Source organism: Clupea harengus, chromosome 24 (genome assembly GCF_900700415.2).
Source record: "Clupea harengus chromosome 24, Ch_v2.0.2, whole genome shotgun sequence".
NCBI classification, from domain to species: Eukaryota; Metazoa; Chordata; class Actinopteri; order Clupeiformes; family Clupeidae; genus Clupea; species Clupea harengus.
In genome coordinates this window covers 7,881,642-7,909,228 of record NC_045175.1, presented here as the reverse complement: position 1 = coordinate 7,909,228, position 27,587 = coordinate 7,881,642, and the positions used below count along the sequence as shown (strand labels likewise).

General features: G+C 40.5%; 2 protein-coding genes across 2 annotated transcripts; both read right to left on the bottom strand.

Moving 5' to 3' along the window:
* Positions 1-927: 927 nt before the first annotated feature.
* On the bottom strand, positions 928-8,477 carry LOC122128821 (myosin heavy chain, fast skeletal muscle-like). The gene is made up of 27 exons (XM_042703667.1): positions 8,298-8,477; positions 8,032-8,202; positions 7,639-7,939; positions 7,466-7,536; positions 7,278-7,365; positions 7,073-7,190; positions 6,854-6,977; positions 6,610-6,746; positions 6,097-6,352; positions 5,726-5,968; positions 5,461-5,637; positions 5,235-5,380; positions 5,032-5,122; positions 4,552-4,941; positions 4,154-4,399; positions 3,864-4,060; positions 3,574-3,757; positions 3,273-3,438; positions 3,004-3,128; positions 2,583-2,891; positions 2,291-2,494; positions 2,072-2,197; positions 1,816-1,986; positions 1,617-1,721; positions 1,437-1,532; positions 1,192-1,323; positions 928-1,053 (listed from the first exon to the last, which is right to left on the bottom strand). Exons 1-27 carry the CDS (start codon positions 8,400-8,402, stop codon positions 1,033-1,035), a joined length of 4,500 nt encoding a protein of 1,499 aa, XP_042559601.1. The 5' UTR covers positions 8,403-8,477; the 3' UTR covers positions 928-1,032.
* Positions 8,478-16,187: 7,710 nt separating this feature from the next.
* LOC105909373 (myosin heavy chain, fast skeletal muscle) lies at positions 16,188-27,358 on the bottom strand. The gene is made up of 40 exons (XM_031561778.2): positions 27,310-27,358; positions 27,081-27,126; positions 26,064-26,279; positions 25,822-25,965; positions 25,579-25,735; positions 25,467-25,494; positions 25,254-25,365; positions 25,067-25,159; positions 24,914-24,977; positions 24,725-24,823; positions 24,532-24,635; positions 24,275-24,413; positions 23,864-23,982; positions 23,573-23,722; positions 23,307-23,477; positions 22,914-23,214; positions 22,741-22,811; positions 22,552-22,639; positions 22,346-22,463; positions 22,123-22,246; positions 21,880-22,016; positions 21,348-21,603; positions 20,977-21,219; positions 20,705-20,881; positions 20,479-20,624; positions 20,276-20,366; positions 19,796-20,185; positions 19,398-19,643; positions 19,107-19,303; positions 18,825-19,008; positions 18,524-18,689; positions 18,255-18,379; positions 17,838-18,146; positions 17,546-17,749; positions 17,326-17,451; positions 17,070-17,240; positions 16,871-16,975; positions 16,691-16,786; positions 16,446-16,577; positions 16,188-16,307 (listed from the first exon to the last, which is right to left on the bottom strand). The coding sequence occupies exons 3-40, from the start codon at positions 26,265-26,267 to the stop codon at positions 16,287-16,289; spliced, it is 5,808 nt and encodes a 1,935-aa protein (XP_031417638.2). The 5' UTR covers positions 26,268-26,279; positions 27,081-27,126; positions 27,310-27,358; the 3' UTR covers positions 16,188-16,286.
* Positions 27,359-27,587: the final 229 nt, after the last annotated feature.

Below are 27,587 nucleotides of genomic sequence, written 5' to 3'. Positions count from 1 at the left end.
TCCCAAATCACGACACCGTGTAGACTTGCTATATGTACAAAGCACATTAAACCTAGTAACAGTTGGCAAATAGTGAAAACTAACAGTATGTTTGAAATGACCAAGTTAGCAGTAATTTAAGCTAACGTTATCTAACTTGCTAGCAATAAATATGTCGTAACAAACGTGTTAGCACCATGACCAAAAATGACACTCATTGGCTAACATTTATGTAGAAGACCCTTTTTCATATCAACAATATGCCCCTTCATGCAGACTGGAATGGTTTTGCCGTACATGCATAACCCTTAGCAATTTTGCTCCTACAATTGAAAGTGGATGTCTTTCAACAATCCATTGCTCTTCCTGCAATACCTGGATCTAAAGACCTGCTTTTAGTATCTGAATTTGTGACGGTGAAAAGGTGCCTGTCTTTTGTTTTGAAGACAGAGCTGCATAATAGTTCCATACAATTAGTTGGTTATTGAAACTGTTGATGACATTATCAAATCCAAGTCAGCCATGTGGTTTGGAGAGAACCCAATGAGATGGCAGAGCCAAACAAAAACATAGCTACGAGATGGTAAAATATCAGAACTGCACATTTTAAATGAAATTGGTTGAAATCCCTCATACAGTATGTGATCCCTGTGCTCAGGATCTCAAGGTTGGACATTAGCAGACCTTCTCTGATGTGGAGACTGTTTATCAGTAAAGAGTTGCATGCATTGTCTGCTGCAGTGTTATAATTCTGATTTAGTTCAACAGCTAAAGTAGTCTCATAGAAGTACCAAGGACGGTGAGATGACTTGTGAATGTGGAATCTAATAGATAGGATAGAGGCAGCTTCCTATAGAAAAAACTACAGTCCAGTTATAAAGTCATAGAAAAATCAGCCCCCTGACTTAAGTATATGAATGAACTCATGAAAAAAGACAAACATTCAGATTCATATTCAGATATGTAATTATTTATTCGGTAGTATGCATTGTTGGAATAGTCACATTAACCAGGATATTTTATCCAGATAAAAGTGACATGGATTCAGAGGTTTTACTCTTCAGCCTCCTTGCCCTTTAAAAGAGAACAAAGAAAATGAATTAACTAGATGACAAATAAAAATCAATGACACTTACATCAATGACACTTACACACAACACCAAGTTTATTGGTGAAATAATTTTAATGTTTGTTCAGAAAACATTATCTTACCTTTCCGGCATCGCGGCTCTTGACCTTGAGCTTGTTGACCTGGGACTCAGCAATGTCAGCACGCTCCTCAGCCTCCTCCAGCTCATGCTGAACCTTCCTGCACTTGGACAGGTGAGTATTGGCCTGTTCCTCCTGTTGTATATGAAATTGAGTGCAATTAATACAGAAAAACAAAACAAGAGTCAATGTGAAGTAGCAAAAGTAGCAGATATTTTCCTGTATACCAAAGGCAGAAAAATACTCACAGCTTCCTCAGCCTGCCTCTTGTAGGCCTTGACCTTCATCTGCAGCTTGTCAACCAGATCCTGCAGTCTGGTGACATTCTTCTTGTCCTCCTCAGTCTAAAGACCAAAAAGTTTGTCAAGAAATGTCCTCCCCTCTTAGATTTTGCATGCAGTTCTAGAGAAAGAGGAGAGCTTTCTTACCTGGTAGGTGAGCTCCTTCACCCTCCTCTCGTATTTGCGGACTCCCTTGACAGCATCAACACCACGTCTCTGTTCAGCCTCAACCTCACCTTCCAGTTCACGAACCTTAACATGAAAAATATTTCCATTTCAGATACTGACCCCTGTTTTGTTATGATGAGTTAAACACATTGATTCAGAGTCATATTTTGTTACCTACCCTGGACTCCAGTTTCTGGAGCTGTTTCTTGCCACCCTTCATGGCCAGATTCTCAGCCTCATCCAGGCGGTGCTGCAGATCCTTGACAGTGACTTCCAGGTTCTTCTTCATCCTCTCCAGATGAGAACTGGTGTCCTGCTCCTTCTTCAGCTCCTCTGCCATCATGGCAGCCTATATGATGGAATAGTGTATTTTTAAATAATAGAAGTAAAAGTACTTTTAAATATAATGCTCCGTTTCAGAAAAAAAAACTTACATCAGTGATGGCTTTCTTGGCCTTGTCCTCAGCATTTCTTGCCTCCTGGACGATGTCATCAACTTCACCTTGGACCTGAAGTAAGTCAGACTCAAGCTTCTTCTTGGTGTTCAGCAGACTTGTGTTCTAGTGTGGAGAAATAAACAACTCAGTTATATTTTTAATGCTGGAACTGTTTGTTTAATGTATCGGTTTAAACAACCTTTTTTTATTCTCTACCTGGGAGTGCAGGAGGCCAACACGCTCACTGGCATCTACCAGCTCCTGCTCAGCCACTTTGCGGCCTCTCTCTGTCTGCTCCAGGGCAGCTCTCAGCTCCTCAATCTCAGCCACCATAAGGCCGTTCCTGCGCTCCACCATGGCAGCCTGCTCCTTCATATCTTCCTGTCCTCTGACAGCATCATCAAGGTGCAGTTGAGCATCCTGGTTGACAGAGAAATGTGTGGTGTTTGCTATACTTCATTGGTGTGAGATCTGTAATATCAAAACACTGAATATTTATACTACTGACCTTGAGCTGACCCTGGACGGTCCTCAGACTTTTCTGGGACTCAGCAGCCTGGCGGTTGGCGTGGCTCAGCTGAATCTCCATCTCATTAAGGTCTCCCTCCATCTTCTTCTTAATTCTCATGGCATCATTCCTGCTCCTGACCTCAGAGTCCAGGGTGCTCTGCATGGAGTCAATCACCCTCTGGCTATTCCTCTTAATCTGCTCCATCTCCTCATCCTTCTCTGCAAGCTTCCGGTCAACCTCACCCTTGACCTGGTTCAGCTCAAGCTGGACACGGAGAATCTTGGACTCCTCATGCTCAAGAGTTCCCTATTTTTAAATAGTGTAAAACATAGAATTTTAAGATATGACCAATTGCTTAATTTATTAAGATGTCCTATTGAATCTCTCCACTCCATCCTGTTGGATTTTGTATTTGTACCTCAGCCTCTTCCAGGGCAGTCTGGATCTCAGCCTTCTCAGTCTCAACAGTCTTCTTGGTCTTCTCCAGCTCATGAATGCTCTTTCCAGTCTCACCAAGCTGCTCCGTCAGGTCAGAGATCTCCTCTGCAACAAGACATTTAAAACCCTTAACACAAAGTCAGCATCTACCAATGTACTATTGATTTGTATTCCAAGATAAAACATTTTGTTTTTAGCTTCTCTTAACAAGCTTTGATTTGGAAGTGTTTTAAGGCCATCTTGACTTACGTTGGAGATTCTTGTTCTCCCTCTTAAGAGTCTCCAGTTGGTCAAGAGCCTCCTCATAGGAGTTCTTCATCTTGAAAAGCTCAGTGCTGAGAGAGCGAGCCTCTTTTTGGGCACCCTCCAGCTCTGCCTGACCCTCTTCATATTTCTGCTTCCATTCTGCCAAGACCTTTGAAAAACAGTTTGTGTCTTGGGTTAATTTCACATATGAGACACTGCTACCAAAAATCGATATGTCCATATTATGAAATATGAGTGCTAGTTTGTCCTACAATATCACACAAATTCCAGATAGAGGTATAACCTTGTCAAAGTTTCTCTGCTTCTTGTCAAGGTTGGCAGCCAGACCATTGGCTCTCTCCACATCAACCATGAGGTCCTCAACCTCACCCTGGAGTCTCTGCTTGGTTTTATCCAGAGAAGCACACTTGGAGTTGATGGCTTCAATTTGTTCCTCAGCCTCCTGTAGACGCTGGGCAAGCTTTTTCCTGATAATGCAACCGATTTAAGTTAGAGGACGGGGACAGGTTTTAGTAGACAACATAACAACCCACATCCACATTCTATGTATTTCTTTGCCTGTTTGGTACATACTTGGACTCCTCAAGCTCTTCAGTGCGCTGGACGGCATCAGTTTCGTACTTGGTCCTCCACTGAGCAACCTCGCTGTTGGCCTTGGACATGCCACGCTGCAGCTCAGCCTTTGCCTCCTGTTCCTCCTCAAACTGCTCCCTCAGAAGGTCGCAGTCATGGCGTGCAGACTGAACAGCGTGGGCCAGGGCATTCTTGGCCTGTTTGTGAACAATGAATGGTGTTCATTTAGGGCTTCACAGAATGTGGGTTATGTACTCCAATTTCTTCATGTCATTCACGGGTATCAGTACCTTGACTTCCTCCTCATTTAGCCTCTTCAGCTCCTCAATTTGCTGAGTGAAAGCCTGTTTGCTTCTACTCAGCTGAGACACAAGAGCATCTTTCTCCTCAACCTGGCGGCCGAGTTCACCATTTTCAGTCTGAAGTCTTGCTCTCTGAGAACTGAGGTCGTTGACCTGGCGCGCACCCTCATCACTCTTGGCCTTGATTTCACTAAATTGGTCCTCAAGGGTACGGCACATCTTCTCAAGATTTCCCTGTTTGTGAAAGTATAATTAATAAGCAACACAAAAGTCAGAAATGTTTATGGCAATTATTACAATTTTACTTGACAACATATCATTGTTTGCAGTATGATATTGTTTGTAGTTAGAGTCAGCTAGAGCATTAAGGTTTACATGTCACAAACCTTAGCTTTAGCGACTCCCTCCATGTTGCTGGAAAGATCATCAATCTCCATCTTGTATTCACTCTTCTCCTTCTCAAGCTTTTGCTTGACACGCTGGAGGTTGTCGATCTGCTCTCCCAGCTCGGCAACGCTATCAGCCTGCTTCTTACGGAGAGCTGCAGCAGTGGCTTCATGCTGCAGAGTGGACTCTTCAAGGTCACGACGCAGCTTCTGGAACTCAGCCTCACGCTTCTTGTTCATCTCAATTTGAGCAGCAGTGGCACCACCAGCCTCCTCAAGCCTCTCACTGATCTCCTCAAGTTCCCTGGAGAGATCAGCTCTCTGCTTCTCAACCTTAGCACGAGCTGCACGCTCAGCCTCAATCTCTTCTTCCAATTCTTCAATGCGGGCCTATTGGTTGTTAAAAAGAAATAAGTGATACTAAGAAAGAACAGGCAGATGATAGTAAACACTATTCGGTACTGAAGATGTGAAACAAACCTGAAGCTCCTTGATCTTTTTCTGGAGCTGAGCACCCAATGATTGTTCATCCTCAATCTTGCTAAGGAGCTGGCTTGTTTCAAAGTCCTTCCTGTATAATTGTAAATTAAAATAGTTGTTAACGGCTGCTTATACCAAAAAAGGACTAAAAAAGGAGTACATGTTTGCATGAATCATTAGTTGCTAATAGAATTCTACATTACTTCTTCAGCTTCTCATCAGACTGCTGCTTGTCATTCTCCAGATCCATGACACTCTCCTGGGACAGTTTCAGGTCACCCTCAAGCTTTCTCTTGGCTCTCTCAAGGTCCATGCGGAGCTTCTTTTCTTGCTCCAGGGAACCCTCAAGCTGCAGATACAAAGCATAAAGTAATTAAGTAGCACAATGATATATGTGCATTTCTTTACAAAGACAGGCCCTTAACTCACATCATCCACTTGCTGTTCAAGCTTAGTCTTGGCCTTGGTCAGAGTGTTGACTTTGTCTTCCTCTGCCTGGAGATCATCAAGAGTCTGCTGATGGGCCTCTTGGAGGGATTTCTTCTCTTTTGTCAGCTTAGCAATGGCCTCATCCTGAGAGGCCATCTCCTCTGTCAGGTTCTTGACCTACACATAGAATGTTTTATATCAATATCCAGTAAACCTCACGAAGACTTCTTGAAAATAAAAGATTTTTTTTTCAAAGAGTATAAACCTTGTTCTCAGTGGCATGTTTCTCCTTCTCCACTTTGGCCAAGGTCAGCTCCAGATCATCAATGTCCTTCTTGAGCTCAGAGCACTCATCCTCCAGTTTCCTCTTCTTGGCAGTCAGCTCAGCATTGATTTCCTCTTCATCCTCCAGTCTCTCGGTTGTCTCCTTGAGTTTGGCCTCAAGCTGGATCTTACTCTTGATCAGACCCTCACACCTCTCCTCAGCATCGTTGATAGTCTCATTGCTCTACAATAAATACAAGATGAAAGGATGAAATCTGATTTGTATTGAAAACATAATTCTCAGACAGGTTAGTGATTTGAATATTGCAATGATGTGAAGAATTGTTACCCGTTGTACAGTTATACACTTACAGATGACATTTGCAGATGCAGGTCATTCCTCTCTTGCACAATAGACACCATCTTCTCCTCAAGGTCCTTCTTCCTGGCATCAACCTTTGCAAACATGTCTTTGAGTTTTGCATGTTCCTCCTTCAGGGCAACCAGCTCCTTCTCAGTTTCAGCACTCTGAAGCAGAGGCTTGATCTTGTAGTACACCTTCATCCATGGCCAGTGCTTCACATTAATGAATGAGCGGACATTCATCTGGATAGTGAAGATTGCATCTCTGCAAAAGAGGTTGATTTGTTGATTAAACCGTGTTGAAGCTTACTGAATAGATCAGAGGGATTCTGTCAAACGCTGACAGTGATTAGTCCAGTCTTTTATATACATCTGTGTTGATGGAAATGATCTCTGTTTTGTACGTTTGTACTTTAATTTATAAACACAACCTATTGTGTTACAATTAAAAAACCTGCAATGCTATGTTTTATGGCAGATCATTTTGTTGAGCGTGATTCCACCAAATACATCACACATTACCTCCTTTCCATCATCGCGACAAACTCCCTCCTCATCAGGTATGCACGGCACAGAGCCTGAGTCATTGTGACCAGGGTTACCAGTTTCTCATCTCGCATCTCCTCAAGGGTACCAAGCAGACCAGCTTTGAAGAACACCTAAAAGAACAAAAATTATGAGGTGTCTGATTGAAAGCAGAAATGGACACTGTATGTAATTCAATATTTATCCATAATAACAGATATAAGATAGAAACATTCTCCACCTTAGTGTGTCCAAACTTGTACTCATCGTGATCAACATCGATGGATCCCAAGAGCTTCTCAGCAGCCTTCTTGTTATCAATGAACTGACCCTCAGGAATAACGCTGGCATTCAGTACTTTGTATCTGTTGTCAATAATAAGAAAAACATTATTTCCCCCATAATATACATATATGAAGTGTGTATTATAAGTTATTGTTGTATATTGTTGTATGTTTACCTCTGCTTGAAGTCAGCATACATGATTCTGCTTGGGAAACCCTTTCTACAGATTCTGATACCCTCCAGTACACCATTACACCTGAGCTGGTGGATGACCAGGAAGTTCTGCATATAACCTGTGAAAATACAGAGATGTAAAATTTTCAAGCAAATACTAGGTGTTGAATAATGGACGATGTCTTAATTTACTAAAAGCCCTTTACCTGGTTTCTTAATTTCATTTGGAATCAGACAACGCACAAAGTGAGGATGGGTGGCCCTCAGGTTGGTCATCAGTTTACCCAAGTTCTCCTGTTGAGGCAAGAATGTATACAATTTTAATCATACAGTTATTGTGCTGGGACAATTATTGATTGATTGATCATTTTCTTCTTGATATTAAAACACATACCCTGAACTGTGAGGACACAGTCTGCATGGAGCCACCCTTCTTCTTACCACCCTTCTTAGGACCACCAACCTCTGTTGACATACAAATAATGAATCGGATAATTGAGTTATATACATAGAATCTAATATAATTACTATTTGTGTATTAGCCTTTTGACTTGAACAGGTTATTACCCTCAACAGGAGGTGGGTACAGGACAGGCAAAAGTTTGACTGATGACTTCTGGTACAGCTGCACAACAGTGTCGTTCAGTGGATCCTTGTTCTTGTCCAACCATCCAGTGACATTGTAGTCCACGATTCCGGCATAGTGCGCCATGGAAAAGTGAGCCTCAGGCTTGCCTTTGGTAAGCTTGGGCTTCGCAAAGGCTGCGGTCTTTCCAAGATGCTGGGCATACAGCTTGTCCTTGAAAGTGACGTCAGAGGCCTTGGGGACAATGCACTCCTCTTCAAGGATGGCAAAGATACCCATGGGCTGTTGAAAAATAAGATTGCTTAGTCATAAAAGTGGACATCATGAAACTATACAAATCTAACACTGTGCTAGTTGGATTGATTAAAACTGACCCTTTCAATCAGCTCAATGCAGGCAGCCAAGTCCATGCCAAAGTCAATGAACGCCCAAACAATGCCCTCTTTCTTGTACTCCTCTTGCTCCAGGACAAACATGGTGTGGTTGAAGAACTGTTGCAGTTTTTCATTGGTGAAGTTGATACACAGCTGCTCCATGCTGTTGTACTGTGTTGGATACATATTCAAACATTATTTGAGAGTGGCACTCTTAAGTCACTAGAAACAAATAATGTTAGTGAAGAATCTTATTTTTTCCTCACATCGAAAATCTCAAATCCAGCAATGTCCAGCACACCAATGTAGAACTGACTTGACTTCTTGGTGTCCAGCATCTGGTTGATACGAATGACCATCCACAAGAACATCCTCTCATAGATAGACTTGGACAAGGCTGACACTGAGTTGTTGACCTAAAACAATATGTAAGAATTACTTCTTACTTACTATGATGAGAAAAGGCAGGGTTTCCACTGTCCTGGAAATCCTGGAAATGTCATGGAGTTTTAAAATCCCATTTTCCAGGGCTAGGAAAGTCATGGAATTCAATAAGTCACTGAAAGTTCTGGAAAAGTCAAGAAATAATTATTTTGTTGAATGTAGGTCTAATGAAATGAATTATGTTATTGTACTCTTCCATGGATAATGGTTTTGTTGTGCCTGATGCAGTCTCTACTTTAATTGAAATAGCCTGTCTAATAGAAAAGTAATGGAAAAGGTTGTTATTTACTTTTCTTTCAGAGTTTAGGCCCAATATGTGCTGTAAAGTATATCATTCTGTTTATTTATTAGCTTGTGAAGATTCATGGAGATTTCATTAAAGGTCCTTGAAAAGTTTTGAAATAGAGTCTGCAACAATCTCAATATACATGCAGGCAGGCCGGTTAAAATGGAATTACAATAGTCTAGTTTAGACATAACCAAGGCCTGCACAATAAGTTGTATAGAATATTGAGTGAGATAGGGTCTGAACTTCCGAATTTTATAGAGTGTGAACCGGCAAGACCTCCTTACAGAAACTACATGCTTAGAGAACTTAAGTTGGTCATCAAATATTGTGCATATTTAGTTGGGTTCAATGGATATGAACCAAGCTGGATGTTAATATTTTGTGGGATAGCTGGGAATATGAGGAGCTCATCATACATTCAGTAATATAGACAATGGCAATAATTTACTTTGTTGCAAAACACTACATGCCTACGAACATGCAAGCAACCTTTGCTTTTGTGGACAGCATACATTCTGTAACCTGCTGTCTCTCATTATTTTCACATAACACTTTGGAAGTGGTAATTAACTTTTGAGTTAATAGGCTTGGCTACTTATGTGATATGATTTCCTACAAGCCTGTATTTTGTATAATGTTTGTGAATGAGTCCGGTTGACGTACCATGGTGTTGAATATTCCACAGTAGGCCTTGGTCTGCTGTCAAGCTTATTTTGTACTTACATTTGGGTGAGAAGGGGGGCATCCTGCATCCTATGTAGGCAAAAAGAGGTGGAAACAGCATGTCAAGGTGCGCTTTGCAGGTCGGGTGGTCTTCCAACAGTGCTGTGATCCCTGTGGCACCTGAAGACTTGTGGAAAGGCAGCAGTAGTCCATAGGTCAACTGTGGATGAGGGGTAGGGTGAAAAGTTCCAAGCACCCGTTTATTTATGATCATATGACTTGGATATTAAAGTTAAAAATAGTGCTGAATGTTTTATTAAGAAACGCTATCTTAACTCTGCAGCAGCTGAAAATGTCATGAGTTAATGATCTAGTAATATAAAATTAAGGACAGCACTCGACTCTGTAGCACCATTGAAACAAAAAAAGGTTTTAGCCAAACAAAAAGCTCCATGGAGAAATAAGGAAATGATTAAACTTAAGCGATCATGCAAAAGGTCTGAGCGTACATGGAGAAAGACCAAGCTACAGGTCCACCTTGGTATTTTTGGGATGTGTGGCATCACGATGGGCCAGCTAGCAGAGGGGTGTGGTGTTCCTGTGGACGTCTGGCCGCCATACCACAAGATGGTTGCCATTTGCACTACATCTCCCAGAATGCAGCAGGACCCAACCAGGTGTAGGTGCTTAAGGCACCTGATTGAAACAAGGAAAGTAACCTGAAGTTTATGTTTATTGTACAACCCTGAAGGAAGAGGGACAAGGAACATTTTGTGGTGGACTTTTGAGTTGGGTGTGAAAAACCTCCCTTTGCCTTTGTTTGAAGAGAACCCTTGATTGTACCTGTTTGTGTTGGAGTTTGACCTTTGTGTTTGTGGGAAGAGATACCCCAGTTGTACCTGTTTGTGTGAGTTTTCTGAATTAAAACCGTCTTTTAACCTCCCCTGCCGACTGATTCTTCAGTTTACTGCACTGCCCACCCTGCAACCTGTTACAATATAGACACACACAGACACACACATCATAACAGGTTCAGGGTAGCGGGTTTCATTTCCTGCAGGCCCACCTATCAACGCCCTGGGGTATGGGGCGCCGTTTGTAAAATGTTGCACGTTCAAAAATCCTGCTCAGTTTTGGTACATTTAGCATTATCATATGGAAAAAAAAAGCATGACAATATTCAAATGTCACTTTTTCAAGCATTTAGAGATAAATTCATGTAAATTCATGCGATAACTTTTCCAAGGATCATTTTTGGCAGTAACACAAAGTTGTTAAATAATATAAATCTTTCATCTTAATGTTAATGTTAAATGTTAAATGTAAAATGTAAAATGTAAATGTTAAATATAAATGTAAATGTAAATGTTAAATATAAACATAAATGTTCGATGTTATATATAAATGTTAAATATAAGTGTTAAATGTAAATACAAATATCAAATGCTAAATGTAAATGTTAAATGTAAATGTAAATGTAAATGTAAATGTTAAATGTAAATGTTCAGTCTACATGTCAGACTTGACGACAGAACATTACAATATTTACGGTAATTCATAGCTTTCAGTCACACTACAAGGGATACCTTGCGGGCAAAATCGAAGATGTCGACCAACAGTGGACATCTTCGAGCAGTGCAGCTATGGGGTGCCGTTTGTAAAATGTTGCACGTTCGAAAATCCTGCTCAGTTTTGCTACATTTAGCATTTTCATATCGAACAAAAAGCACGACAATATTCGAATGTCACTTTTTCAAGCATTTAGAGAGAAATTCATGCGATAACTTTTCCAAGGATATTTTTTGGCAGTAACACAAAGTTGTTAAATAATATAAATATTTCATCTAAATGTTAATGTTAAATGTTAAATGTAAATGTTAAATGTAAATGTAAATGTTAAATATAAACGTAAATGTTCGATGTTATATATAAATGTTAAATATAAGTGTTAAATGTAAATGTTAAATGTAAATACAAATATCAAATGCTAAATGTAAATGTTAAATGTAAATGTTAAATGTAAATGTAAATGTTCAGTCTACATGTCAGACTTGACGACAGAACATTAGAATATTTACGGTAATTCATAGCTTTCAGTAACACTACCAGGGATACCTTGCGGGCAAAATGTGTCGACCAACAGTGGACATCGTCGAGCAGTGCAACCTACTCAATTACGATCGCCATCAAACACAGATCATACCACAATAGCCAGACAGAGATATCTAGAAAAAAATTACATTTTGGGAACCTGTGATCCCTTTACTGCACCCGCTGATATTTTTATTTCTATAACGTCGTCGAAGTCCCTGCCTGAGCTCCAGTTTGGAGATATTTACATCTATCTAATAGAAAATCCGTCCCCCTACACACCTCAAAAACTGAAAGCTTACCAAAAGCACAGATAGTAATTTAATTTCCAGAAGGGGATGGGTTCATAACGATGTCGTCTGGAAGGTGAAAACTAATAAACATCTTCATTATCAGAGCAAAGATGATTGCCATTTAATAGCTAGCTACCAGCTAGCGAGCTACATGCTGTTAGCGAGCAGCCTTTAGCCTACCCAACACTGTTCTTTATCATTTGACACAATTTCCTGGTTAGTAGTACAACCACCTGGTCTGGCGAATGACAACTGAAATTATCTTCCCAAGAATTTTCTACTGGCATTGTAGTATTACCAGTTGGATGACAAAATACAGTAGCCTAGCCTAGTTGCTTAGGTACTTGTCGCAATCTCAGAGCAGAAACCGGATAATCCAATTTTAATCGTGTTGATGCTTTGTTTCTTGACTTTATTTCTTGATCTATTCCCGTTTTAGGTAGTTATTCTGATAAATGAGGCGACCAAAACAGGGTTACTGCTTTTATTGCAAGCTCCAAAAATAAGGCTTCTTTACTGCGCGTCTGAGAAAAGTTGACCCAGAAGACGTCTACAATCAGCTGGCCACAACCGGGCTTGTCTCCTCGCCGATTTGATCAGCCAACCGAGCAACAACTGTCTGCCATTTTACTACCTATGTCAGACAATTTTAAAGCGGAGATATTAAATAATATTAAATGAAAGATGGTCAGTTCCTGTATAAATTCCAGTGGTAGACAGCTGTGGAGTGTATTTCTTGCCTGCAAGCTGGTAATTCTGACGTGACGTGAAACTATGAAAGCCAATTACCGTAAATATTGTAAGATTCAGTCTTCAAATCTGACATGTAGACTGAACATTTAACATTTACATTTACCTTTACATTTAACATTTACATTTAACATTTACATTTAACATTTAGCATTTACATTTAACATTTACATTTATATTTAACATTTACATTTACATTTAACATTTAACTTTAACATTTACATTTACATTTACATTTACATTTAACATTTACATTTAACATTTAGCATTTACATTTAACACTTATATTTAACATTTATATATAACATTGAACATTTACGTTTATATTTAACATTTACATTTACATTTAACATTTATATTTAACATTTACATTTAGATGAAACATTTATATTATTCAACAACTTTGTGTTACTGCCAAACATTATCCTTACATGAATATCTCTCTAAATGTTTGAAAAAGTGACATTTGAATATTGTTGTGCTTTTTTTCCCATATGATAATGCTAAATGTACCAAAACTGAGCAGGATTTTAGAACGTGCGACATTTTACAAACTGCGCCCTGTTTGCTGACTCTGTGTATTCACCCCTTTTTTTCTCTACCAGCCTGCCTGTAGCTGCTCACATTAAGTTCAAGTCACTTATGCTTGCCTACAGAGTGATTGCTGGTTCTGCTCCCAGCTACTTAAATGCTCTTTTAAGGGCAAATGTTACACCCAGGATGCTGCGCTCGTCTAGTGAGCGTCATTTTGCACTGCCATTTGAGCAAGTACAGTAATCCAGACTAATCTCATTTGTAGTTCCACGTTGGTGGAACGAAATGCCTGGCACTACCAGAGCAGGGGCGTCCCTCTCTACCTTTAAGAAGCTCTTGAAGACCCAACTCTTCAGAGAGCACCTCCCTTCCTAACTTGCACTTCGACTAGTACTTAACTTGCAGTTACATTCCTGCACTTCTTTTTTCCTATTTCTTTTTTTTTTCTATTTCTTATGTAAAGTAGTATTCATCAAGCAATGATGCAGAGAGAGGGGCAGAGTCATTGTGACAAACATAAAAAAGGGGGCCCTTAGGGGTCACGGAGAACACTGGAGGCAACAAATCCTCCACCTGGTATGAGAGAGAACATAGCTGTCAAAAGAGCAAATCGAGTACTGCTCACAATTAAAAAAAAAAAAAAACAGCCAAGAGATAAGAATAAGTAGGTATGTGATATGAAGCTGCTGTGAACACATTTTAATATATGGAATGGAGTTTGACTAATAGAGTCTAACAAGTTGATGACCAAAGAAATGTGATTAATGAAGCTCTAATAACAAATTAAAAGTTCCAAAGTGAACCAATTTGGCATTTGCGAGGAAAACAGCTGAGTCATTATTTTTTGCTTCGTTATCATTGCAAGATGGTTGCCTTGGCAGATGTCTGTGTGACGCAAAAATGAAGCACTTCCAGACGGAGCGCGTATCGAGGCTTGTATCGTTTTGATGAAATGACGTCACTGGTGAAGTCTGAAGCCACATTTGAATCAAGTGCTTCACCAAGTGATTCGTTGGTTCACTTCTGGCGGGAAGCTTTGATTATAAAACGTCCCAATTTCCATCTTGTATTCATGGTTGTTGTCAGTGGTTGGTGACGTAGCGATAGTTGGAGATTTAGCGATAGTTGGAGATTTAGATTGTTTGCTGCTGTTAGTAGTATAGATTATTTGAGATAGAGTTATGGAGCCAGTTAGGAAGAGAAAGTTGCACAAAGCACTTTCGCCCCCTTTTCACTGCCCTGCACTTTCACTGACCAGTTGTCCAAAAGCACTCTCACTACCCTTGGTTTTACAAAAGTACTGACAAGTATTCCAAAAGCACTTTAACTACCCTCTGTTCCAACAGCATACAGAAGAGAGTAAAGATAATAAGCAGGCGTTTTTATCCAAAGCATCGGATTAAAATTTGCTTTTGACTGGAATCGAAATCTCGCTTTACCCGCACATGCGGCGACGTCGCTATCCGTTGTGTTACCATGTGTAATCATTATATCTATATGTCAAACAATTATTAGAAGAAAGAATAGAAAAAGAAAGCCTTTATTGTCATTGTATTTGAAAACCAAATTTGAATTAATCGAGGTACGTTTTTTTTCACCATACGTTTGTGTGCATGTTATTTTAGTATGTCTTGCGCACCACAACAAATTGAACAAATTCACTGTCCCGAGAAATCTGTCCTACACCGTATTTTTATTGACCAGCAGGTGTCAATAGAGAGCGAACGAAGCTTTGAGTAGTGAACCTTTTTTCAACGAGTCTGGCTGGAAAGCTTTGAAGGTTCATGAAGGTTCATGAAGCTTCATTTCGCCACCACTAGAGACTAGGGAACTTGGAAACTTGAGATCAGAAAACTAGAGATCAGAAAAATACAGACCAGAAAACAATACGACCAAGACACAGCAAAGAACACAACAAAAAGCCAGGTATAAATACCCTAGCAGATTGGTCATGTGACCAATCAACCAACAGGTGACAAGACAATGGCGGGAAAACAGAAGCAGAAAGTAAACACGAGCACATGTACACACACAACAGGCATAGAGTCTTTTGTTGGCGGCCTCTAGAGGCCCGAAGGTCCCAAATCGTGACAGGACCCCCTTCTTTAGGAACCTCTCCTGACGTTTCCCAGACGATCAGAATGATCCTTGAGGTAGCCTTTAGAAGCCAGAAGGTTCCAAATCAAGACACCGTGTAGACTTGCTATATGTACAAAGCACATTAAACCTAGTAACAGTTGGCAAATAGTGAAAACTAACAGTATGTTTAATATGACCAAGTTCGCAGTAATTTAAGCTAACGTTATCTAACTGGCTAGCAGTATATATGTCGTAACAAACGTGTTAGCACCATGACCAAAAATGACACTCATTGGCTAACATTTATGTAGAAGACCCTTTTTCATATCAACAATATGCCCCTTCATGCAGACTGGAATGGTTTTGCCGTACATGCATAACCCTTAGCCATTTTGCTCCTAAAATTGAAAGTGGATGTCTTTCAACAATCCATTGCTCTTCCTGCAATACCTGGATCTAAAGACCTGCTTTTAGTATCTGAATTTGTGATGGTGAAAAGGTGCCTGTCTTTTCTTTTGAAGACAGAACTGCATAATAGTTCCATACAATTAGTTGGTTATTGAAACTGTTGATGACATTATCAAATCCAAGTTAGCCATGTGGTTTGGAGAGAACCCAATGAGATGGCAGAGCCAAACAAAAACATAGCTACGAGATGGTAAAATATCAGAACTGCACATTTTAAATGAAATTTGTTGAAATCCCTCATACAGTATGTGATCCCTGTGCTCAGGATCTCAAGGTTGGACATTAGCAGACCTTCTCTGATGTGGAGACTGTTTACCAGTAAAGAGTTGCATACATTGTCTGCTGCAGTGTTTTAATTCTGATGAAGTTCAACAGCTAAAGTAGTCTCATAGAAGTACCAAGGACGGTAAGTGGAATCTAAAAGGTAAGATAGAGGCAGCTTCCTATAGAAAAAACTATAGTCCAGTTATAAAGTCATAGAAGAATCAGCCCCCTGATTAAAGTATATGAATGAACTTATGAAAAAAGACAAATTCAGATTCATATTCAGATATGTAATTATTTATTAGGTAGTATGCATTGTTGGAATAATCACATTAACCAGGATATTTTATCCAGATAAAAGTGACATGAATTCAGAGGTTTTACTCTTCAGCCTCCTTGCCCTTTAAAAGAGAACAAAGAAAATAAATTAACTAGATGACAAATAAAAATCAATGACACTTACATCAATGACACTTACACACAACACCAAGTTTATTGGTGAAATAATTTTAATGTTTGTTCAGAAAACATTATCTTACCTTTCCGGCATCGCGGCTCTTGACCTTGAGCTTGTTGACCTGGGACTCAGCAATGTCAGCACGCTCCTCAGCCTCCTCCAGCTCATGCTGAACCTTCCTGCACTTGGACAGGTGAGTATTGGCCTGTTCCTCCTGTTGTATATGAAATTGAGTGCAATTAATACAGAAAAACAAAACAAGAGTCAATGTGAAGTAGCAAAAGTAGCAGATATTTTCCTGTATACCAAAGGCAGAAAAATACTCACAGCTTCCTCAGCCTGCCTCTTGTAGGCCTTGACCTTCATCTGCAGCTTGTCAACCAGATCCTGCAGTCTGGTGACATTCTTCTTGTCCTCCTCAGTCTAAAGACCAAAAAGTTTGTCAAGAAATGTCCTCCCCTCTTAGATTTTGCATGCAGTTCTAGAGAAAGAGGAGAGTTTTCTTACCTGGTAGGTGAGCTCCTTGACCCTCCTCTCGTATTTGCGGACTCCCTTGACAGCATCAACACCACGTCTCGTTTCAGCCTCAACCTCACCTTCCAGTTCACGAACCTTAACATGAAAAATATTTCCATTTCAGATACTGACCCCTGTTTTGTTATGATGAGTTAAACACATTGATTCAGAGTCATATTTTGTTACCTACCCTGGACTCCAGTTTCTGGAGCTGTTTCTTGCCACCTTTCATGGCCAGATTCTCAGCCTCATCCAGGCGGTGCTGCAGATCCTTGACAGTGACTTCCAGGTTCTTCTTCATCCTCTCCAGATGAGAACTGGTGTCCTGCTCCTTCTTCAGCTCCTCTGCCATCATGGCAGCCTATATGATGGAATAGTGTATTTTTAAATAATAGAAGTAAAAGTACTTTTAAATATAATGCTCCGTTTCAGAAAAAAAAACTTACATCAGTGATGGCTTTCTTGGCCTTGTCCTCAGCATTTCTTGCCTCCTGGACGATGTCATCAACTTCACCTTGGACCTGAAGTAAGTCAGACTCAAGCTTCTTCTTGGTGTTCAGCAGACTTGTGTTCTAGTGTGGAGAAATAAACAACTTCAGTTACATTTTTAATGCTGGAACTGTTTGTTTAATGAATCGGTTTAAACAACCTTTTTTTATTCTCTACCTGGGAGTGCAGGAGGCCAACACGCTCACTGGCATCTACCAGCTCCTGCTCAGCCACTTTGCGGCCTCTCTCTGTCTGCTCCAGGGCAGCTCTCAGCTCCTCAATCTCAGCCACCATAAGGCCGTTCCTGCGCTCCACCATGGCAGCCTGCTCCTTCATGTCTTCCTGTCCTCTGACAGCATCATCAAGGTGCAATTGCGCATCCTGGTTGACAGGGAAATGTGTGGTGTTTGCTATACTTCATTGGTGTGAGCACTGTAATATCAAAACACTGAATATTTATACTACTGACCTTGAGCTGACCCTGGACGGTCCTCAGTTGTTTCTGGGACTCAGCAGCCTGGCGGTTGGCGTGGCTCAGCTGAATCTCCATCTCATTAAGGTCTCCCTCCATCTTCTTCTTGATTCTCATGGCATCATTCCTGCTCCTGACCTCAGAGTCCAGGGTGGTCTGCATGGAGTCAATCACCCTCTGGCTATTCCTCTTAATCTGCTCCATCTCCTCATCCTTCTCTGCAAGCTTCCGGTCAACCTCACCCTTGACCTGGTTCAGCTCAAGCTGGACACGGAGAATCTTGGACTCCTCATGCTCAAGAGTTCCCTATTTTTAAATAGAGTGTAAAACATAGACTTTTAAGATATGACCAATTGCTTAATTTATTTCCTATTGAATCTCTCCACTCCATCCTGTTGGATTTTGTATTTGTACCTCAGCCTCTTCCAGGGCAGTCTGGATCTCAGCCTTCTCGGTCTCAACAGTCTTCTTGGACTTCTCCAGCTCATGAATGTTCTTTCCAGTCTCACCAAGCTGCTCCGTCAGGTCAGAGATCTCCTCTGCAACAAGACATTTAAAACCCTTAACACAAAGTCAGCATCTACCAATGTACTATTGATTTGTATTCCAGGATAAAACATTTTGTTTTTAGCTTCTCTTAATAAGCTTTGATTTGGAAGTATTTTAAGGCCATCTTGACTTACGTTGGAGATTCTTGTTCTCCCTCTTAAGAGTCTCCAGTTGGTCAAGAGCCTCCTCATAGGAGTTCTTCATCTTGAACAGCTCAGTGCTGAGAGAGCGAGCCTCTTTCTGGGCACCCTCCAGCTCTGCCTGACCCTCCTCATATTTCTGCTTCCATTCTGCCAAGACCTTTGAAAAACAGTTTGTGTATTGGGTTAATTTCACATATAAGACACTGCTACCAAAAATCCATATGCTCATATTATGTTATATGAAGGCTAGTTTGTCCTACAACATCACACAAATTCCAGATAGAGGTATAACCTTGTCAAAGTTTCTCTGCTTCTTGTCAAGGTTGGCAGCCAGACCATTGGCTCTCTCCACATCAACCATGAGGTCCTCAACCTCACCCTGGAGTCTCTGCTTGGTTTTATCCAGAGAAGCACACTTGGAGTTGATGGCCTCAATTTGTTCCTCAGCCTCCTGTAGACGCTGGGCAAGCTTTTTCCTAATAATGCAACCGATTTAAGTTAGAGGACGTGGACAGGTTTTAGTAGACAACATAACAACCCACATCCACATTCTATGTGTTTCTTTGGTACATACTTGGACTCCTCAAGCTCTTCAGTGCGCTGGATGGCATCAGTTTCGTACTTGGACCTCCACTGAGCAACCTCGCTGTTGGCCTTGGACATGCCACGCTGCAGCTCAGCCTTTGCCTCCTGCTCTTCCTCAAACTGCTCCCTCAGAAGGTCGCAGTCGTGGCGTGCAGACTGAACAGCATGGGCCAGGGCATTCTTGGCCTGTTTGTAAACAATGAATGGTGTTCATTTAGGGTTTTCACAGAATGCGGGTTATATACTCCAATTTCTTCATGTCATTCACGGGTATCAGTACCTTGACTTCCTCCTCATTTAGCCTCTTCAGCTCCTCAATTTGCTGAGTGTAAGCCTGTTTGCTTCTACTCAGCTGAGACACAAGAGCATCTTTCTCCTCAACCTGGCGGCCGAGTTCACCATTTTCAGTCGTAAGTCTTGCTCTCTGAGCACTGAGGTCGTTGACCTGGCGCACACCCTCATCACTCTTGGCCTTGATTTCACTAAATTGGTCCTCAAGGGTACGGCACATCTTCTCAAGATTTCCCTGTTTGTGAAAGTAAAATAAATAAGCAACACAAAAGTCAGAAATGTTTATGGTAATTATTACAATTTTACTTGACAACATATCATTGTTTGCAGTATGATTATGTTTTTAGTTAGAGTCAGCTAGAGCATTAAGGTTTACATGTCACAAACCTTAGATTTAGAGACTCCCTCCATGTTGCTGGAAAGATCATCAATCTCCATCTTGTATTCACTCTTCTCCTTCTCAAGCTTCTGCTTGACACGCTGGAGGTTGTCGATCTGCTCTCCCAGCTCGGCCACGCTATCAGCCTGCTTCTTACGGAGAGCTGCAGCAGTGGCTTCATGCTGCAGAGTGGACTCTTCAAGGTCACGACGCAGCTTCTGGAACTCAGCCTCACGCTTCTTGTTCATCTCAATTTGAGAAGCAGTGGCACCACCAGCCTCCTCAAGCCTCTCACTGATCTCCTCAAGTTCCCTGGAGAGATCAGCCCTCTGCTTCTCAACCTTAGCACGAGCTGCACGCTCAGCCTCAATCTCTTCTTCCAGTTCTTCAATGCGGGCCTATTGGTTGTTAAAAAGAAATAAGTGATACTAAGAAAGAACAGGCAGATGATAGTAAACACTATTCGGTACTGAAGATGTGAAACAAACCTGAAGCTCCTTGATCTTTTTCTGGAGCTGAGCACCCAATGATTGTTCATCCTCAATCTTGCTAAGAAGTTGGCTTGTTTCAAAGTCCTTCCTGTATAATTGTTAATTAAAATAGTTGTTAACGGCTGCTTATACCAAAAAAGGACTAAAAAAGGAGTACGTGTTTGCATGAATCATTAGTTGCTGATAGAATTCTACATTACTTCTTCAGCTTCTCATCAGTCTGCTGCTTGTCATTCTCCAGATCCATGACACTCTCCTGGGACAGTTTCAGGTCACCCTCAAGCTTTCTCTTGGATCTCTCAAGGTCCATGCGGAGCTTCTTTTCTTGCTCCAGGGAACCCTCAAGCTGCAGATACAAAGCATAAAGTAATTAAGTAGCACAATGATATATCTGCATTTCTTTACACAGACAGGCCCTTAACTCACATCATCCACTTGCTGTTCAAGCTTAGTCTTGGCCTTGGTCAGAGTGTTGACTTTGTCTTCCTCTGCCTGGAGATCATCAAGAGTCTGCTGATGGGCCTCTTGGAGGGCTTTCTTCTCTTTTGTCAGCTTAGCAATGGCCTCATCCTGAGAGGCCATCTCCTCTGTCAAGTTCTTGACCTACACATAGAATGTTTTATATCAATATCCAGTAAACCTCACGAAGACTTCCTGAAAATAAAAGATTATTCTTTTTTTTTTCAAAGAATATAAACCTTGTTCTCAGTGGCATGTTTCTCCTTCTCCACTTTGGCCAAGGTCAGCTCCAGATCATCAATGTCCTTCTTGAGCTCAGAGCACTCATCCTCCAGTTTCCTCTTCTTGGCAGTCAGCTCAGCATTGATTTCCTCTTCATCCTCCAGTCTCTCGGTTGTCTCCTTGAGTTTGGCCTCAAGCTGGATCTTACTCTTGATCAGACCCTCACACCTCTCCTCAGCATCGTTGATAGCCTCATTGCTCTACAGTAAATACAAGATGAAAGGATGAAATCTGATTTGCATTGAAAACATAATTCTCAGACAGGTTAGTGATTTGAATATTGCAATGATGTGAAGAATTGTTACCCGTTGTACAGTTATACACTTACAGATGACATTGACAGATGCAGGTCATTCCTCTCTTGCACAATAGACACCATCTTCTCCTCAAGGTCCTTCTTCCTGGCATCAACCTTTGCAAACATGTCTTTGAGTTTTGCATGTTCCTCCTTCAGGGCAACCAGCTCCTTCTCAGTTTCAGCACTCTGAAGCAGAGGCTTGATCTTGTAGTACACCTTCATCCATGGCCAGTGCTTCACATTAATGAATGAGCGGACATTCATCTGGATAGTGAAGATGGCATCTCTGCAAAAGAGGTTGATTTGTTGATTAAACCGTGTTGAAGCTTACTGAATAGATCAGAGGGATTCTGTCAAACGCTGACAGTGATTAGTCCAGTCTTTTATATACATCTGTGTTGATGGAAATGATCTCTGTTTTGTACGTATGTACTTTAATTCATAAGAGATTGGCAATTCATTCAACACAACCTATTGCGTTACAATTAAAAAACTTGCAATGCTATGTTTTATGGCAGATCATTTTGTTGAGTGTGATTCCACCAAATACATCACACATTACCTCCTTTCCATCATCGCGACAAACTCCCTCCTCATCAGGTATGCACGGCACAGAGCCTGAGTCATTGTGACCAGGGTTACTAGTTTCTCATCTCGCATCTCCTCAAGGGTACCAAGCAGACCAGCTTTGAAGAACACCTAAAGAACAAAATGTATGAGGTGTCTGATTGAAAGCAGAAATGGACACTGTATGTAATTCAATATTTATCCATAATAACAGATATAAGATAGAAACATTCTCCACCTTAGTGTGTCCAAACTTGTACTCATCGTGATCAACATCGATGGATCCCAAAAGCTTCTCAGCAGCCTTCTTGTTATCAATGAACTGACCCTCAGGAATAACACTGGCATTCAGGACTTTGTATCTGTTGTCAATAATAAGAAAAACATTATTTTCCCCATAATATACGTACATATATGAAGTGTGTATTATAAGTTATTGTTGTATATTGTTGTATGTTTACCTCTGCTTGAAGTCAGCATACATGATTCTGCTTGGGAAACCCTTTCTACAGATTCTGATACCCTCCAGTACACCATTACACCTGAGCTGGTGGATGACCAGGAAGTTCTGCATATAACCTGTGAAAATACAGAGATGTAACATTTTCAAGCAAATACTAGGTGTTGAATAATGGACTGATGTCTTAATTTACTAAAACCCTTTTACCTGGTTTCTTAATTTCATTTGGAATCAGACAACGCACAAAGTGAGGATGGGTGGCCCTCAGGTTGGTCATCAGTTTACCCAAGTTCTCCTGTTGAGGCAAGAATGTATACAATTTTAATCATACAGTTCATTGTGCTGGGACAATTATTGATTGATTGATCATTTTCTTCTTGATATTAAAACACATACCCTGAACTGTGAGGACACAGTCTGCATGGAGCCACCCTTCTTCTTACCACCCTTCTTAGGACCACCAACCTCTGTTGACATACAAATAATGAATCGGATAATTGAGTTATATACATAGAATCTAATATAATTACTATTTGTGTATTAGCCTTTTGACTTGAACAGGTTATTACCCTCAACAGGAGGTGGGTACAGGACAGGCAAAAGTTTGACTGATGACTTCTGGTACAGCTGCACAACAGTGTCGTTCAGTGGATCCTTGTTCTTGTCCAACCATCCAGTGACATTGTAGTCCACGATTCCGGCATAGTGCGCCATGGAAAAGTGAGCCTCAGGCTTGCCTTTGGTAAGCTTGGGCTTCGCAAAGGCTGCGGTCTTTCCAAGATGCTGGGCATACAGCTTGTCCTTGAAAGTGACGTCAGAGGCCTTGGGGACAATGCACTCCTCTTCAAGGATGGCAAAGATACCCATGGGCTGTTGAAAAATAAGATTGCTTAGTCATAAAAGTGGACATCATGAAACTATACAAATCTAACACTGTGCTAGTTGGATTGATTAAAACTGACCCTTTCAATCAGCTCAATGCAGGCAGCCAAGTCCATGCCAAAGTCAATGAACGCCCAAACAATGCCCTCTTTCTTGTACTCCTCTTGCTCCAGGACAAACATGGTGTGGTTGAAGAACTGTTGCAGTTTTTCATTGGTGAAGTTGATACACAGCTGCTCCATGCTGTTGTACTGTGTTGGATACATATTCAAACATTATTTGAGAGTGGCACTCTTAAGTCACTAGAAACAAATAATGTTAGTGAAGAATCTTATTTTTTCCTCACATCGAAAATCTCAAATCCAGCAATGTCCAGCACACCAATGTAGAACTGACTTGACTTCTTGGTGTCCAGCATCTGGTTGATACGAATGACCATCCACAAGAACATCCTCTCATAGATAGACTTGGACAAGGCTGACACTGAGTTGTTGACCTAAAACAATATGTAAGAATTACTTCTTACTTACTATGATGAGAAAAGGCAGGGTTTCCACTGTCATGGAAATCTTGGAAAAGAAAATACCAGCAGTACAATTCTCGTCAAACAATGTAAAAATCCTTTTGTGTGAGATACCTGTGGCACAGTTTGACCCTTGGTGACATACTCAGTTCCGACTTTCACCCTTGGGTAGCACAGAGCCTTCAGCATATCAGCAGAGTTCAAGCCCAGGAGGTAAGCGACTTTGTCAGCATCTTAAAACAACAAAGCGCTTAAGTGAGTTATTTATATCAATATTTTACTCTACTTTAACCTAAATTGAGAGGCCACTAAAAAAATATCTAATGAATGACATTGTAGATATATTTACAGGCTTCTGTTGTAGGTAATAAATATAATATATTAATAACTATAATCATAGGAAAAGTACAACTTGAAGTTAATATACATGCTGATCTATCTTTTAATGAAATTACTTCAACAAATAAGACTACTTAGTAGTTATCACTAGAACTGACCCAAGTTCAGTAGAGTTTTTAAACCTACCCTCAGTGCCATCAGGCTCAGCCTGCTCCTCACGCTGCTTCTGCTTGAATTTCAAATTGCCATGATGGAGCACAGCACCAGTCAGTTTGTAAATGGTGACTTTCTCCTCTGCAGTGAAACCCAGGATGTCAATGGCATCCTGCAATGACATGCATAAATGCAAATTAAGCGCATCATTATTGTTAATCATTAGTGTTTTTAAGAATGTCATTCTCATTGTATTCATTGTCCAGAAGAAAAACTCATGGATATCTCACATCTGTGGCGTCCAACTCTTCTTTGTCATCAATGCTGGCCACAGTGATATGACCCTGACTGCACATGGGAAAGTCATAGGGGTTGCTTGTGAGCAGGGACATTTCTGTAGAGGGAGAAAGCAATCATTTGTTGTTGCAAATTAATAATTACATGTAATGTTTTTTGATTGTTGGTTGAAAATAATAACCCCACCAATCAGCTCAGGCTTGTGGTTGGTCATCATCTGGAAGAAGATGTGGTAGCCTCTCTCATCAGGAAGCTGGAATGACACTCTAGACTTTTCCAGCAGGTCTATTTAGGTGGGGAAGAATATATTTTAACTTGAAAAAATTAGACAGCAATAATGTAAAATGTTGATATAAACAGGATAATTATACTTACAAGTCTCAATATCAGCTTTGGCCAGTTTTCCAGTTGTGGCAAAGTGAATTCTGATGAATTTTCCCTGTTTTAGACAAAATGATATCCTAAGTAATTTGATCTTATTAATAACCACAGAACTGAGGCCAGAGTTTAAATAAGAAATTAACTTACAAAACGGGAAGAGTTGTCATTCCTCACAGTCTTGGCATTACCATAAGCCTCCAACAGTGGGTTGGCAGCAATAATCTGGTCTTCAAGAGAGCCCTGCAAGTGGAAGAAACATTCAAGGAATATGTTATGAAGAGAATGTTTGTGTTGCTTTATGATATTTAGCACATAAATGTGTAAGGGGTCTGACCTGCATCTTTCCAGGCACTGGCTCAGCCTTTTTTCCAGCACTGACTGCAATTGTTGCAAAGTATTGGATGACACGTTTGGTGTTCACAGTCTTGCCAGCACCAGATTCTCCGCTAGATTAAACATAAGATATTGACATTTTTCAGATAAGAATTGTGTGTGCCACAAGGTAACATAGAAGATAATGCAAAGATTTTAACGCATTGACACTTACGTAATCAGAACAGACTGGTTCTCCTTGTCTGTGGGACAAATAACATTTTAGATTAATCACTTTTTCTTTTATTAGTTCATGAACAAATATGGCTTTTAAATTGAATGCTTACCTTGGAGCATGAACTGATAAGCATTGTCAGAGACAGAGAAAATGTGGGGTGGGGCCTCCATACGCTTCTTGCCTCTGTAGGCCTCCACCACTGCTTGGTCATACACAGGGAGCCACTTGTAGGGGTTCACAGTGGCACAGAAAAGTCCAGAGTAGGTCTAGAATGAAGAAATAAAGGGGATTGGTTTTACAGCTGTTTTATTTTTAACATAGATTTTCATCTGTGAGAAAGCATAAAGCTTACGTAGATCATCCATGCTGCATAACGCTCTTTGAGGTTATACAGGACAGAGGCTTCATTGAGGTGGGTCATCATGGCCATGTCCTCAATCTTGTCATACTTGGGAGGATTCATGGGGTGGACATCCTCCTCCTTAACGACTCTTTCCTAAAACAAATGGACAATATAGAGAGATATAGTCAAGTACCTTTCTGTTTAATGGAAATAGTCAATCATTTTCTTAACTAAGAGCCTTGCTAACATACCTCCTTTTTTTCAAGCAGTTCAACGGTGACCATGGCACCATCTCTCTTCAGGATTTTAGCTTTCAGGTACAACTCCTCCTTGTCAGGTACATAACAAGCTGCCTTTGCATCAAAGGGTATGGCTTGGGCCTCAAGCCTCTCCTTCTCAGGCTTACGGAGGTAAATGGCAGCCGCGCCATAAGTGGCCATGTCACTGTCCCCCATGGTGGAAGTTTACTGTTGGAAGAAGAGGCATGAACATGTCATTTTGTAATAAGAAATATTACAACCACGGACTGTAAGAAACATAATTCATCCTTGCAACATAGCATATCTGAAATAAGTAAACAAACTCACAACTGGATGTTTTTTTTTTTTTTTTAGTGACTGTGTATGAGGCAGTCAAGAGCAACAGTCAATATTTACAATTTATCTAATGTGGGAAACAGGTAATCATATTAAACCATGGGTATCTTGCTATTCAAAATGCACTGTAGTGGGGTGGTGTAGTAAATAAATAGAAGTGTGTTGTATTATTATTTTGGGGATTTAAAATGATGTCTTTATCTTTCATCGTGATGTACGGAGTGCAGACTTTTTCAAAAAATCCTTAAAAGGAAGAAAGACATCGGCAGATCTGAAAGTAGGTGTCAAACATGTTTAAGCTGAGTGCATTGTGTCTTCTCTTATAGTATTTTTATAATTAAAGTGATGTCTTCATAGAACCTCACTGAAGCCTGGTCAAAGGAGATATAACATTTGAATAAAAGTAGCTACAAAGCCAGAATAGGTGATAACTGTCCAGCCAAAGACTTTGTGTACAGCCCAGAGATTTGGATTAAAGGACCAAATGTGGAAAATATGCATACCTATGCAACCCCAAATGATTGAAAAAGACTGTTTTGACTGAACTGGAGAGGGTATTCAGAACTATAGGCATATGTTTTATTTGGTAGCCGTTTGGCTTGCTTGCTAATATTTGAAAAGGTAATTTAAGTTACTGAATAGATAGTCGGTTACAAAAGCAGATAAACCTACCTGTTCTTTCCAGTAGCAGATGAAATGTCCAGAACCGTCAAATAGTCTAAAATGATGGGAGTAAGAGGTCAGACAATATATTATATATAAATGCAAATAGTAAAAACTTAACATATTTCACGGCCAAGCCGATCCAGCTGTCCCATGTTTCAGAGAATATTAGAATTCATCATGCAGCCACCCATGCTGTACAGCTCCTCCCTGATTAATCAAGCAGTCAACAACTTACTGTGCACTGGAACCCCCTAGTCTCTGTGAACTTCCTGGTTCCTCCAGGTCCTTATATTGTGACAATCTGCAAACTAAGCAGGATCCAAATAAGGAGTGCTGGAATGGTTTGATATATTTATACACCACGTCAAGCAAACGATCACACACACACATTGACTCATACATGTTATTAAATGAGCAGCACCTATACTTTTATTATTTTAGCTGTTGATTAGGATTTGTGTCATTTTGTTTATAAACTAACAAGTTGAGCAGCACCCACACGTTAATCATGTG